Source organism: Aphelocoma coerulescens, chromosome 1, assembly GCF_041296385.1.
Source record: "Aphelocoma coerulescens isolate FSJ_1873_10779 chromosome 1, UR_Acoe_1.0, whole genome shotgun sequence".
NCBI classification, from domain to species: Eukaryota; Metazoa; Chordata; class Aves; order Passeriformes; family Corvidae; genus Aphelocoma; species Aphelocoma coerulescens.
Genome location: NC_091013.1, coordinates 64,423,117 through 64,436,499, shown reverse-complemented (window position 1 = coordinate 64,436,499; position 13,383 = coordinate 64,423,117). Strand labels below are relative to the sequence as shown.

Here is a 13,383-nt window from a genome sequence, read left to right as displayed (position 1 = left end):
TGCCTAGGCTTGGTCTGGAGCTGTGTCTCCCCTGCATCTGTGTGGCACATGCTGGTAACCCCCAAATTGGTTCTATGCTGGTGAAGTTAGTCCAATGTTTTGTTAATGCTGAATCATGGATCGACTTGTGAGCTAAGAGTTGAGTCAGAAAATGTAATTTTCCCTTCTAAGTATGCTTGCACTGTCTTGCCTTTAATAATACAGGCATTCATGGAAACATAGTAGAAAACTGTGGTACATTTTGAAGCCTGAAATTCAAATAGCAGTTAACTAGGTCAGGGTTTGTGACTTTGTTCATTAAATTTCTTTGGAGCATGCATTACCCTTTGCACTACTAAATTTCCAATACCAGAAGGCTATCAGTGAAGGCATGAACAATATCCCAAGTATATGTGTTGTGCTTCCTTTAAGTGCATAGCTATTACTTGGAATGACAACTTAGAAAACTACAGAACTTCACAGCATCTTTAAATATCTTCCGCTTGAGGTGCTTAGACTTCAGGGATTGTATTGATGATAAACTCAAAGAATCCTGAAGAAATTTGATGGTGCGTGTTCCTTCTGCAGGAAGCGTCACAGAAACGAAAGCAGTCCAAGTCCCCGTCAGTCACCCAAACGTCGCCGTGATCATTCTCCTGATAGTGATGCTTACAACAGTGGAGATGATAAAAGTAAGTGGGAGTGGGCTCTCTCTGCAGCTGGACCCAGCTTATCCTCTGTCTGTGGAAAATAACTTGCAATTTTAAATAGAAAAAACACAGGGAAAGTGTTGTAAGTGTTCCTCATATTTTTATGAGCACTACCATTTTTCTTCATCTTTATTTGTCATTTATCTTCATTTTGTCACTATGTATTATGTCTGCCAGGTGATAGTGACTTCCACATCTCCTGTTTAAGATGCATGTTTACCAAATTGGAAATTGTCTGTTGCTGCTGCAGCAGTAGAAAAGCGAAAGAAATCTAACTGAAGTAATGGGTTATGTGTTTTACTGGACACTTTCTTTGGCAGGCAGAAGACAGCAAATGCTCACACGTTCTCCTTCCTACACAATAAAAGCACACTCTTTTCACATTTTGCAGATGAAAAGCACAGGCTCCTGAGCCAGGTTGTGCGGCCACAGGAATCCCGCTCACTGAGCCCCTCTCACGTCACAGAGGAGCGGCAGAGCCGTTGGAAAGAAGAAGAGCGAAAATCGGACAGAAAGGAAAGTTCCCGGCGCTATGAAGAACCAGAGTTTAAAGAGAGGATTTCTTCAGCAGATAAGCAAAGAGAGCAGCCAGATGCTTCAGAAGGCTCCCGATCCAGGGTTCAGGAAAGTCTTGGACACCGTCCTTCTGAGGAAAGAGATGCTACTGATAGAATGCATGATGACAGCAAGAAGAAGTCTAAGATACAGAAAAAGGCAACAAAGAAGAAGAAAGATGATGACAGCGGGGTGGAAAGGTATGCTAATGAATCAACAACTGAGGAAAGCCAGGTCTTTTCCCCTAAGAAAGGTCAGAAAAGGAAAAATGTGGAGAAAAAGCGGAAGAGATCCAAGGGTGATTCTGAAGTTTCTGACGAAGAAATTGTTCCACATCATAAAAAGAAAAAAGGCCCAAGAACCCCACCTGTAACTAAGGAAGAATTGGTTGAAGAACCACCTGAGAAAGCTGTGGCAGAAGTCCCCACAAAAAGAGAAGATACCACATTTAGTGACTGGTCAGATGAAGATGTTCCTGAACGTGGTGACATTGTTGTTCCAGAAAGAAGCACTGAGGATTCCCATAGGAAAAGTCACAGGACAAGGGGAGAAAAGGTGGAAGCCCCTCATGTTACTATAGAGGATGGACCACACCGTAAGCCTGTGGACCAGAAGCGCAGCAGCAGCCTCGGTAGCAATCGGAGCCATGCCTCAAGCAGGCTCAGATCCCCCTCCAATGAGTCAGCACATCGCAGTGGAGACGATCAGACTGGACGGAGGAGGATCCTGCACAGTAGCTCTAGGGATAGGGATAGGGACAGGGAGAGGGAGAGGGAGAAGAAAAGCTTAGAAATCACTGAAAGAAAGTCCAGAATTGACCAGTTGAAACGAGGGGAACCCAGTCGCAGCACATCTTCAGGTAATGAGATGCATTTTAGTGGGACTGACCTATCATTCTGTGTACAAATCCTAAATTGTTCTTGGATGGCTCTAATTAGTGTAACAGGAGAGGGAGGTGCTGTCTGCCTTTCACTGTAAAATGAGAATGAATTAAGATTCCTGCAAGTGTTAACATATTTGAAAAGCTGATTCTCAGTGGGCAAGATTACCATTTTGTTTACGCCAAAACATTCAGTTGGATTTGGTTCATGCTGTCTGGGGAATAAAGTAATTTGTAGGACAAAAAAACTCATAGAGGAAATGCTTGTGCTAACAGAACATTGAGGTAGTTTTATCATCTAATGAATGTTCTTTAATTCATTATTTGCATTGATTTTGGTATGGAAATTCCTGAAATTATGCAAAATTAGGTAAATTTTTCATGGTTCCTGTTAGGCATACTTTTAATGGACATGGAAATCATCTTTGTTGCAAATCAAAATAGTCACATTTTAAAAATGTGTGTAGTTGCTGTGAAAAAAAAAAATTTAAACTGAAACAGCATCAATACAAAAATATCTTCTTCCAAAAACATTTTGGCTCTCTGTTCTCCTCATTGCTACATGCCTGAAATTATTCTTCTGAATTCATCATTTGTTAACTAAGGCAGTCTTAGCTTTTAGAAGACATGTTTTAAAAATGTTGAATTTTGAGACAATTCTTTTTTCTTTTTTTTTCCCCCAAGCCTAAATTTCTGAGTTAAGATTGTGTACCTTCTGTTGGTTTCCATCATAGTAGAAATAGGCACTAAAATTCTTTTCTGGAAGTGGGAGAAGTTACCTCATTTCTAAGTAAGGTTAAATCTTCTAAGGCAATCTGAAAGCTTTAATAATTTGGAAGATGATGCTTTTGAGAATCTTTTAAAGATTGATACCCAAATCTTTAAAATGCTTCGGTCTAGTAAAGCAATGTTATATTTATGTGTCATAGTCATGCTTATATTTATGATCTTTTGTGCAGATCGTCAAGATTCAAGAAGCCACAGTTCAAGAAGAAGTTCCCCTGAGTCAGATCGTCAGGTTCATTCCAGATCCGGGTCCTTTGATAGCAGGGAAAGGCTTCAGGAGCGAGATCGACATGAGCATGATCGAGAACGAGAGCGAGATAGGAGAGAGGGGAGACAGAGAGACTGGGACCGAGATGTGGACAAAGAGTGGCCAAGGAGCCGGGAACGAGAGAGACTCAGAGAGCGAGAGAGGGACAGGGAGAAAAGACGGGAGCTGGAGAGGGAGCGAGACCGACAGCTGCCTGATACTGCTGAAAGAGAGAGAGAGAGAACTCTTGACATCTCCTCTCAAAAGGAATCAACAAAGCACAGTGAAACAAAACTGGACAGAGATCACGAAAAAGAGTTTGATGGTATTTGCCGGGATTCAGCAGCTTCAGAGAAGGAAAAAACAGACAAAGATTTAGGACCTTTACAAGGCTTTGAAGATGGAAATGAGGCTGAAAAGGTAGAGAGTTTAGAAGGTGAGCTATTCTGGGAAAGAACCTGGACTAACAAATACTTTATTTTTTCTCTTTTAGCGTAGTGCTGAACTGAGCTATATTAGAATAATTTTCTACTGAAAGCCTTATTGGCTTCAGCTTCTCTGCTGTGGAAGCAGACAATGAGAAAGATATCTGATGAGCATTCTTCCTTTGTGTTAATTGTGTTAGTGCTGTTTCTTGATTTCTAGAGAAGTCTTGAGGCAAAGAAGCATAAATTATCTGAGATACGTTTTGGTGAAATTGTAATGTTTCTGAATAGGCAAGTTACTAAAAGATAACACCAACATTTGATTGGCTTGTTACATCATTGTAAGACCTATTTCTTACTTCGGAAGTGACAGTTAATGAGTGGGAAAAAAAAAAAGTGTGAACGTGGAACTGGTTTTTGGGTTTTTTTTCTGCCAGAGCCCAATTATCATAGAAATGGTTGTCTAATTAGTAGGTGAAAGATATGTATGGCTTGGCACAATAGTCCAGAAATAGCTTTCCTGAGGTAATCTTACGAAGTGCAGCTTCAGTTTGCTGGCCCTAATGGTACTGGGGAAAGTGTGCTTAGAATTGATAAATAAAGTCAGTAAGGGGCAAACACTGACAAACTCCTAAGAGTTTGTCACATGAATTAGAAGCTTGAACTTTGCAAGAATAGGGAGTTGGGAAGTGCTTTTATATGAACAACATAAAAGAAACAAGGGTCTAAATCCAGAGTAACTGGTGTATGTTACAGTTATGCTCATTGTGTTTGCCATTCTTAGTACCTGTAGTGTTCATTGTTAATTTGGGCAGTTAAATGCTGTCTCAAGAGGATGTGGAGGAATATTTAGTACTTATGTCTCCTACCTGATTATTCACAAAGTGGTCTTCAGGTTTGAGAGACCCTATTGAGAAAGTTTCATTTAAGGAGATTATCTGTGGAGTGGAAGCACTTGACAAAGATAGTATTTGAAGTGAGCCTGGAAAAGTCTGCTTTTGCTACAATAGACAGAATTAACTATTTTTAAACTAGAGGAAAAGCATGGTATGATAAATCTGAGAGTATAATGTGGTAACTGCAGAAAAGAGGTAATAAAAGGCCATTCTTGGGTACATTACCAGTTTCCAAGAGGGCACCTGTAACCAAACAGGCTGTGCAGGTTAAATGTGTTCTTAGTTCCAGCCTTTCAGCATACTTGTTTTAATGTGTATTCTTTTGTCTGTTTTTCAAAGGTTGTGTTCTAAATTCTCTGCAGGTTATCATCTGAAGGGAGTTACAGTATATTTAGGATTTTTTAATTTTTCTTAGAAAAATAAATCTATTTTGTAAATATAAGATGGCATTCCATTTTATTGACGTGTACTGTTAACAGCATGGTTATGATTTTCTAAGGTTTAGTGTACTTCATTGTCTTTCATTACTTTGCAACTCCTGTTTACATTGCTCCGTTCAGTTGGTGAGTGTGTTGAGTTTTTAATGCAGAATTAATATAAAAACACATTTCCACAAAAGAGTGGTAAAAGTAATGATTGGATTATACTCTAGAAATTATCAAACTTTGTCTTGAAATTCAGAATGTAAAGTATTTTTTAAAAAATTATATACTGAGAACTATTAATGATTATTTAAATTTTTTTAATACAGTTAATTGTTAATGGGTCCAGTCGTGTAGTACTGGTGAACTAGTGTATCTGGTAAATCAGTGTGGATGCAGAAGATGGATCTTACAGGCCATGAATATTTGAAGTTGTAAGATGAAATGAAATCCAGTGCAGATCACCTTATTCTCCTTTCTAAAAAGGAAAATCTTGTTAGAAAACTAAGTACAATTTCCAAATCTGATGATATTAGGGAGGTATCTGGTATTTACTTGGCCAAATTACTGTAGAGTATTGTCTAACAAAATGTGTCAGAATATCATTAAATTATCTTAATGTTTTGAACCTTAATGTGTTTGCTTTAGGAGTGGGCTTAAATAATGCCTCAGATGCTATATGCTTCTTCCAAAGCATTGCCAGATGGTCTGAGTAGTTTGTTTATGCTCTGCTGGCACATCTTCTACTTGCTTTTTCCTTGCTGATTTTTAGGTTAGTTGAGGTGACTATTTTTTCCTTCCCCCGCAAAAGCAAACTAAAAAAAATCCGCCAAAGAATAGGGGAAAACTTAAAATGGAAGCAGCTTCACTTCTGGCTTAAGGGAGCTGGAAGATATCAGAATAGTCATCCACAGAGGAGGATCCCTGTAAATTCTGTCCTGTTTGTGTGGCACAACTCATTGCTAGTACCCATGTTGGAGAACCATAAGCCTGAGTTTAGAGCAATAGGATTTTTAAATGCTTGAGTCAGATCTTTCAGTCTTGGAGATGAGAGGATGTTCCTTTTGTGAACTGCAAAATTCAGTGTTTGTCTTGTGTTCACAGGTCCTAAGGAATATGTTTCCACATACAGCACAGGTATTTGTGTATACAGATAGTATGTGGATGGATAGGAGAGTAACAACTAAAAGAAGTTTGGCATGGCTTTCTAAAAGCTCTTCTTGTGACTGCCACAAAGAATCTAAAATTTTGTACATAATTGTTTCATTCAGGATACCTGTTGCCTTTTTGTATTTTGGGGTTTTGTTACTTATTTTAGGAGTTTGGACTGAATCCTGATTTTGGATTAGTGTGCTAAAGCATCTGAAAGACTTTGTAGCACTTAGACTTTTATAAACTATTTATTATTATAAACTACATGTCAGATATCAGATAATCAACATGTATGTTGTGAAAATGGCCTTATCTGAGCAGTTTGACTAATACTGCACCAAAAAAGTGACCAGTGTATGTAAAATTCTGCCACATTGTGTATGGGAGGAATACCTTCACTGTTTCTGTGGGTTGATACCAGCTTTTATGTTGAATCATAGTTGTTCCTGAAAGCTAACAGTTTAGTTTGCTAAACCTTTGTCTTCAGGCAGTGTACAACATGTTTAGAAAACAAATGATTGCTTTAAAGCTACCGTGTGTGTCTGTGTCTGTAGGAGGAGAGGATGAAACCAAGACTAACGATGTGCAGTCACTGGGGTCTGGTGCTGGAGAATACGAGCCAATCAGTGATGATGAACTGGATGAAATTCTGGCAGGTGATGCTGAAAAGCGTGAGGATCAACAGGAGGATGAGAAGATGCCTGGTAAAAGTATATCAACCCCCCTTTGTGATTATTTGAATAGAAGGATTAGATCAGTGTACATACAATGCTGTTGTGATGTTGACAGTATTTCTGAATTAGGAATGCAGTCTATGAGCAGATTCTGTCTGTGCTTGAATGCTTTCCAAGTGCTCTGGGAAGAATGGAATTGTCTCGTTGTCCTAAGTTCAGCTGAGTATTCTGGGCTGTATGAACTAGCTTTCTAAAGCATTTAATTTGAATCTGTCTTAGCCTGTTCAGTTGTACTGTGACTTTTGTGAATGTATAAGTAATATGTCCAAACCTGCTGGCTAAACAGGGTCTGAGCAACCTTTCACAAAGGGATTGCAATAAAAATGAAGCAGAATATTAGGCAGGGGTTGGGTTTTTTTAATCCATACAGCTTTGCATTTCTATTTCTTTTTGTATTTCTCCTATTTTCCACCCATCCAAGTGAGTTTTGACGTTCTTACCTGAAGGGTCCAAGAGGACAACAGAACAATGTTCATCTAATATATGTATTGCTTTCAGGAGACAGCTGTGTGCACAGCATGTGAAATTAATCAACTGTGGTAAGGGGTGATGATGTGGTAACTCATTCTCTGTCAATGTTTTTGCAGATCCGGTGGATGTTATAGATGTGGACTGGTCCAGTCTTATGCCAAAGCAGCCAAAAGAACCACGTGAGCCTGGGGCTGCACTCTTAAAATTCACACCAGGTGCTGTTATGTTGAGAGTTGGCATTTCCAAGCGATTGGCAGGACCAGAGCTCTTCACCAAAATAAAAGAGACTTGCCAGAGAGTATTAGAAAAACCTAAAGGTAATTTCTGCAGGGATTAAACTGTCTTTTGTGTATAGTGAAAAAGTCCTTATGAAATGTGCATCAGTTCATTATTTTAGATTTCAAAGACCACAGAAAGTATATAATGAGTATTGTGTGAAAATTACAGAAATATGATACAGCAGCATGTTAGTCAGATTAGTGTTTTAATTCCAGCAATGGTGAGGAGGTCTAAACTAAAAAAAACAAAACAAAATTGTTTTTATCTTGGGGTAATATTCTTTTTGGGAGACCGTTCACACTTTCCTAGCCTTTTATATGAACAACATAAAAGAAACAAGAGTCTAAATCCAGAGTAACTGGTGTATGTTATGGTTATGCTCATTATGTTTGCCATTCTGAGTAAGAATTTCCTGTAGTGTTCATTGTTAATTTGGGCAGTTAAATCAAATGCTGTCTCAAGAGGATGGTATCAGCAGTTTCTCAGAGAGCAAAGTATCTTTTCCAGTGAACTACTAGTAGTATTTCAAGAAAGAAATAAGATTTCTTATTTTCATTCTGAGGATCCTTCCTAGAATTCATAGATAGGGGTTTTGGATCAGAATGAAGGCACTAAGTGAAATTTTTATGTTATACCTCTACTAAAAGTGGGAAATTCAACAATTTTTACAGGTTTGGAATTTGGATAAAGTATGTTTCACAAGACATGCATGATAAATGGGATGGGCCTGAATTCTACTGGTGCTGCTTACTGCAATTCTGAGTGTAAGCAGGGCTTTTTCATGAGAAAGAATACTAATTTTTCTGTTTCACATCCCAGGAGCCAGTTGAGCTACTTGCAACAACTTGCATGGTAGAATGGTTCTTTTAGGACTGTGAAACATTTGCTTTTTCTATAAGATCTCTATGCAAATTATTGCAGCATCGAAATGTTAGAAAATTGTGGCTTATAAATAATAGTATCTGCAGAGCTCATGGGTTTTTTACTCTCTAAATTCTAGTTCTTAATTTGAAACAATACGTTTCACTTTACATTATTCTTTACATCGTTGTCTTGTTAACCTCACGGTCTCAGATAAGTGGGGGGAAAAAAAATCCAAAACTTCTCTTAGCTGTGCTAATCTCCATCAATGTCACTCCTTACTTGAGCCATTTGAATCATATAATTATATTAAGTGGGAGCTGTTACTAGTGCTCCTATTTTTCTTTTTCTTTGAGTCAAATAAAATATTAAGTCTTCCTGGGCATACAAACTGATATAGAAAAGGTATGAACTATGTCTCTCTCCCTGTAAGCTCTAATTTTGCTGGGTACTTCAGCACTTCTTACCAGGGATTCCTTGCAACAGCAACTGCACTGCAGGATCACTGCACCTGTGTTTAAAATGATACCTGAAATAATCTCAGCAATCCTTGCATGCTTCCCTGGAAATAAAGTCCTTAGTGATAATAGGAGGCTCTCCACCACTGCCTCTGGACTGTCTTAAGTGTACTTGGATTTAGCGTAACTTTGCTATGGAGAGGAAGGGGGATTTGAAGCGCCTCTCTTGATTTCCCTTTGGTGTGTGCAGTCTCTCACACATCAGTTCCTACACTGCCAAGTGTAGGCTTTCAAGTGTATGCACTTCCTGTGCAGTCTGCCAGGTGAATGTTCTCTGTATAGAGATTACACAGCTACAGCACATATATTCTAAAGAAAAGCACAAATAAGGGTGTCCTGAAAACTGAAAGAATCTGAGCTAGATGTGTTCAGTGTGTGAAACAGTGAAAAAGTAGCATTTTCACTTTGGACTTTGTGGTGGTATAATTTGTCTCCCTGTCTTATTCCTGAGGTTGGTGTTCCCTTCCTTGTTCTTGTGGAGGAACAAATTGAAAAATTTCTGATAATACTATTAAATGCAGAAAGAAAGGAAATGACACTTTGTTTCAGGGTGTGCTTTTTAAATTATTTTTTCTTTGGAAATAAAAATCTCTATGTGATGGTATTGAGATTTGTGGCTGACTTGCCCTTTATTATATGCAATTGTTCCTTTAAGGATATGGACATGCTTACTTGCCTGATATGCTCAGCAAGTATCTGGCATCTGAGAAGACTCTGCAAGCTGTCCATGTTACCTTTGAAGTGGCCTTTTTGTGTCTTGACACTTATTTCCATTTTTTGATTGTCCATTGAGATTGTCTTTGACTTCAGTTCTCTTTAACCTGCCCTTCATTTAGTGCAACTTTCTTGTTTCTTTTCACCTTGTTTAAAAACTTGTATAAAAACTACTGTTCTTCATCCAAATTCTGAGTGGTTTAAAAAATGTATTTTTGTCCTCTTCTGCATTCATTCTGCCAAACTGCTGGAGCAGTCTTTGCTTTTAGATGCTGTGTTTTCCCCCGGGTTCTTGCCATCTTGAGTGAGGTGTTAAATTCTCTGCTGAACACCCAGCTTTACTATATAGAGGCAGCTGGATTGGACTCAGCCACATACCTTTCCAGCCTTTTTTTCTATTACACGATAATCTTCCTATTTATTGTAAAAGGGCTATAAACCAATGAGCTGTGGTCCACCCTGTATGTTCTTTTTGTATTTGCATTTCATAGAAGCAGACTTGTTGGCGAACATGAGTCACCTCAGAACGTGTCTTTTCTAAGAGTGTTTTTTCTGCATGCTATTTCTTCTGGTAAATGTATTGAAGGACTGGTCCTGTCACCTTGAGTACTGTTAAATGCTTTAGGTGAGCTGGTAGGAAGGGGTAGTCCTTTGGCATCTGCTGACTTGTTCTCCAGGTTCATCCACCACAAGTGAAAGAATTATTCTAGATAGTTGTGTTTCACTTCTGTATAGCCATGCGAAAACAGTGTTGACACTGGGAGAGTTACATGATGTCTTGCAAAGAAGTGGAACTTAGGTACTTTATGATTAATGCAAGTGGTAAACAAACAGCTTTTGTCCGTCACATATCTGACCATAAATCATACCCCATCTTCTGTCCAAAGCTGTCACTTGATTTTTAGGCTTCCCAGTGATTGCTGTCTCAATATTGCTTTCCAGCACTGAAACTAAATACAAGGGTATTCATCCTTCCCTTTAAATGGTGAAGGATTTATTCATGTTATTTTATAAACTCAAATACTCTTTTTTCCCAAACCTTGATATTGTTTAGAAGGCAGAAATACAAATAGTAATATTTTCATATTACTGTATGTTGCTGTTCAAAAATGCCATATATATATATTGATCTCTGCAAATCTCAATTCTTTCTAGATGCAGAAAACCTTTTTGAGCATGACCTGGGAGCACTGAACATGGCTGCACTTCGCCGAAAAGAAGAGAGAGCAGGTCTTCTCAGCAATCTGGGTCCTTGCTGCAAAGCACTGTGCTTCCGCAGGGATTCTGCAATTCGTAAGCAGCTCATGAAGAACGAAAAGGCAGGTGGTCTGCTTACAGTGCTTGGTCGAAGTGTGGTTGAAACACAGATTCCCCTAAGCAGAGCATTTCTCTTGGGAGATAATTTCTGTGTTTGTTGTTCAGAAGCAGGTCTGGTCCTTTAAATAATAAACGCTTTTATTTAGAGAGGTTATAGGATGTTTATCTTCTAGGTAGAATGAGAGATTAATTTAAGTTTGAGACTAGAGCTAGGTCCTGTTTCTTAAAATTTTGGTGTTTAAATTCAGGAGATACATTTTCTATATTTAAAGAATACATAATAAAAATAATTAGGTAAAATATGATTTCAAAGGTAATTGTTTAATAACTTTCCTGCTTATGATTCCATGTAAGAATCCAAGTTAAAATTAAAGCTTCTTGTATGCTAGTAGAAAAATCATTAATTCTCCAAGTCTTTTCTAGTGGTATGATTAGTATAATTAAACCTCTAATTACTGAGAGTACTTGAGGTTAATTTGATGTTACAAGACATTGTTTTCAGGTCTTCCTTTTTTTAAATTTAATTTCTGATTTCAACAGGGTGCAATGAAACAAACTTACACAAATTCCGCAGCAATGGACAGTGACTTGTTACGGTTGAGCCTACGGTTATTCAAACGAAAGACTGTGTGCCAAGTTCCTGGGCAGGAAAAGACAGAGGACAGCAAAATTCCACAGCCGGCTCTCCAGCAGGAAGTGTGTGTGACTTGAGGAAATGGCTGCAGTGGTGCTTCCTAGTTAATTTCTCACTACCAGTGTTGGTGTTGCTGTTTAGAACTGGTGGTTGGAAAGCAGCTGTAGAAGATGGAAGGAAATACTCCATTTGTACACAGTTAAGAATATTGGGTTTAGATGTGAATAGGAGTTAAAAATTAAGACTTCTGTGTGAAGGTCTCTGCAACTTTTGTAATATTGAACCTTACACTGTAACATAAACCTGTTTTATGGTGCATCAAGTGTAATAATGTGAAGATGTCTGGATTTAGCAGTTTATAACATCAACTGATATTAAACTGAGGAAAACCATCTGTGTATCTTTTTCCTTATTATGAATGGGTATTTCCACCATCACCTTGGTCCCTCAGTACACATCTTGAATTTGTTACATAGCTGGGAGTCTGTTTGCCTCCCTTTTCCAAATCTCTTTCTTATCACAGTAGCCTCTGGTGTGGATTGGGACCAAAGTCTAGCTCTTTTCCATCTTTAATATAGATTTCCTTTAATGTAATTTGTGGACATGAAAACCTAGTCCAGTCAGTTAAGGCTCCCTTTCTTGTTGATGAAAGAGAAAGTTAAAAAAAAAAGAAAAACAAACCAAAAACCCAAAACCAACCACTTGAAGATTTATGAGTTTTAGGTGTCTGTATTTATGAGACTAACTGCATTTTGGAAATGCTGGCTGCTTTCAAAATGGACTAACTAGTGCATATTGAAAAACACCTGAAGGACAGCACAGTCTTTTGTCACAGCCAGCAGGGCTTTATGTGGGAGCCTGCTTTTCAAACCCGATTTCCTTTTACAACAAAGTAACCCACCTGGTTGATCAAAGGAAGCCAATTGATGTAATCTTTTTGGATTTCAGTAAAGCTTTTTACACTGTTTCTCACAGTATCCTTCTGGATAAAATGCCTGGTGCACAGCTGGAAAAATGCACCATGCAATGGGTGAGCAGCTGGCTCCTGGGTCAGGTACACAGGGTTGTAGTGAATGGGGTGACATCAGAGTGGTGCCCTGTCACCAGTGGGGTTCCACGGTGCTCCATCCTCAGCCCTGTGCTCTTCTTCCTTAAGGGCTAAGTAAGCTTGCCAGTGATACTAAGTTGGGAGGAACTCCTGATTCCCTGGAAGGTAGAGGGGCTCTGAAGAGAGACCTCAATAAATTAGAGATGGGCAATCACCAAACGTAAGAAGTTCAACAAGGGCAAGTGCCAGATTCTGCACCTGGAATGGGGCAGCCCTGGGTGTATGGACAGACTGGGGAATGAGGGGCTGGAGAGCAGTGCTGTGGAAAGGGACCTGGGGGTCCTGGTTGATGGCAAGTTGAGCATGAGTCAGCAGTGCCCTGGCAGCCAGGAGGGCCAACCATGTCCTGGGGGGCATCAGGCACAGCATCACCAGCTGGGCAAGGGAGGGGATTGTCCTGCTCTGCTCTGCACTGGGGCGGCCTCACCTCGAGTCTGGGGACAGCTTTGGGTGCCCCGGTATAAGAAAGACATGGAGCTGTTAGATCGTCCAGAGGAGGGCAATGATGATGGTGAAGGGCCTGAAGGGAAAGTCCTATGAGCAGCAGCTGAGGTGGTCCCTTGGTCTGTTCAGCCTGAAGGAGACTGAGGGGAGACCTCATTGTGGTCTTCAGCATCCTCACGAGGGGAAGAGGAGGGGCAGTCACTGATCTCTTCTCTCTGGTGACAAGTGACAGGACCTGGGGAAACGGCATG

At 39.4% G+C, this 13,383-nt stretch overlaps 1 protein-coding gene across 6 annotated transcripts in view; it reads left to right on the top strand.

Annotated features, from left to right (window-relative positions):
• ZC3H13 (zinc finger CCCH-type containing 13) overlaps window positions 1-11,972 on the top strand; it is a 46,178-nt gene extending 34,206 nt beyond the window's left edge. For 5 of the 6 annotated variants that reach the window (XM_069010361.1, XM_069010407.1, XM_069010369.1 and 2 more), the window contains 7 exons: window positions 568-671; window positions 1,081-2,103; window positions 3,084-3,593; window positions 6,607-6,762; window positions 7,374-7,574; window positions 10,785-10,948; window positions 11,487-11,972. In XM_069010361.1, the coding sequence (XP_068866462.1) occupies window positions 568-671; window positions 1,081-2,103; window positions 3,084-3,593; window positions 6,607-6,762; window positions 7,374-7,574; window positions 10,785-10,948; window positions 11,487-11,657 (2,329 nt within the window). In that variant the 3' untranslated portion in view covers window positions 11,658-11,972. The remainder of the gene's footprint in view (window positions 1-567; window positions 672-1,080; window positions 2,104-3,083; window positions 3,594-6,606; window positions 6,763-7,373; window positions 7,575-10,784; window positions 10,949-11,486) is intronic. The other variant, XM_069010379.1, reaches the window with a different exon arrangement.
• Window positions 11,973-13,383: the final 1,411 nt, after the last annotated feature.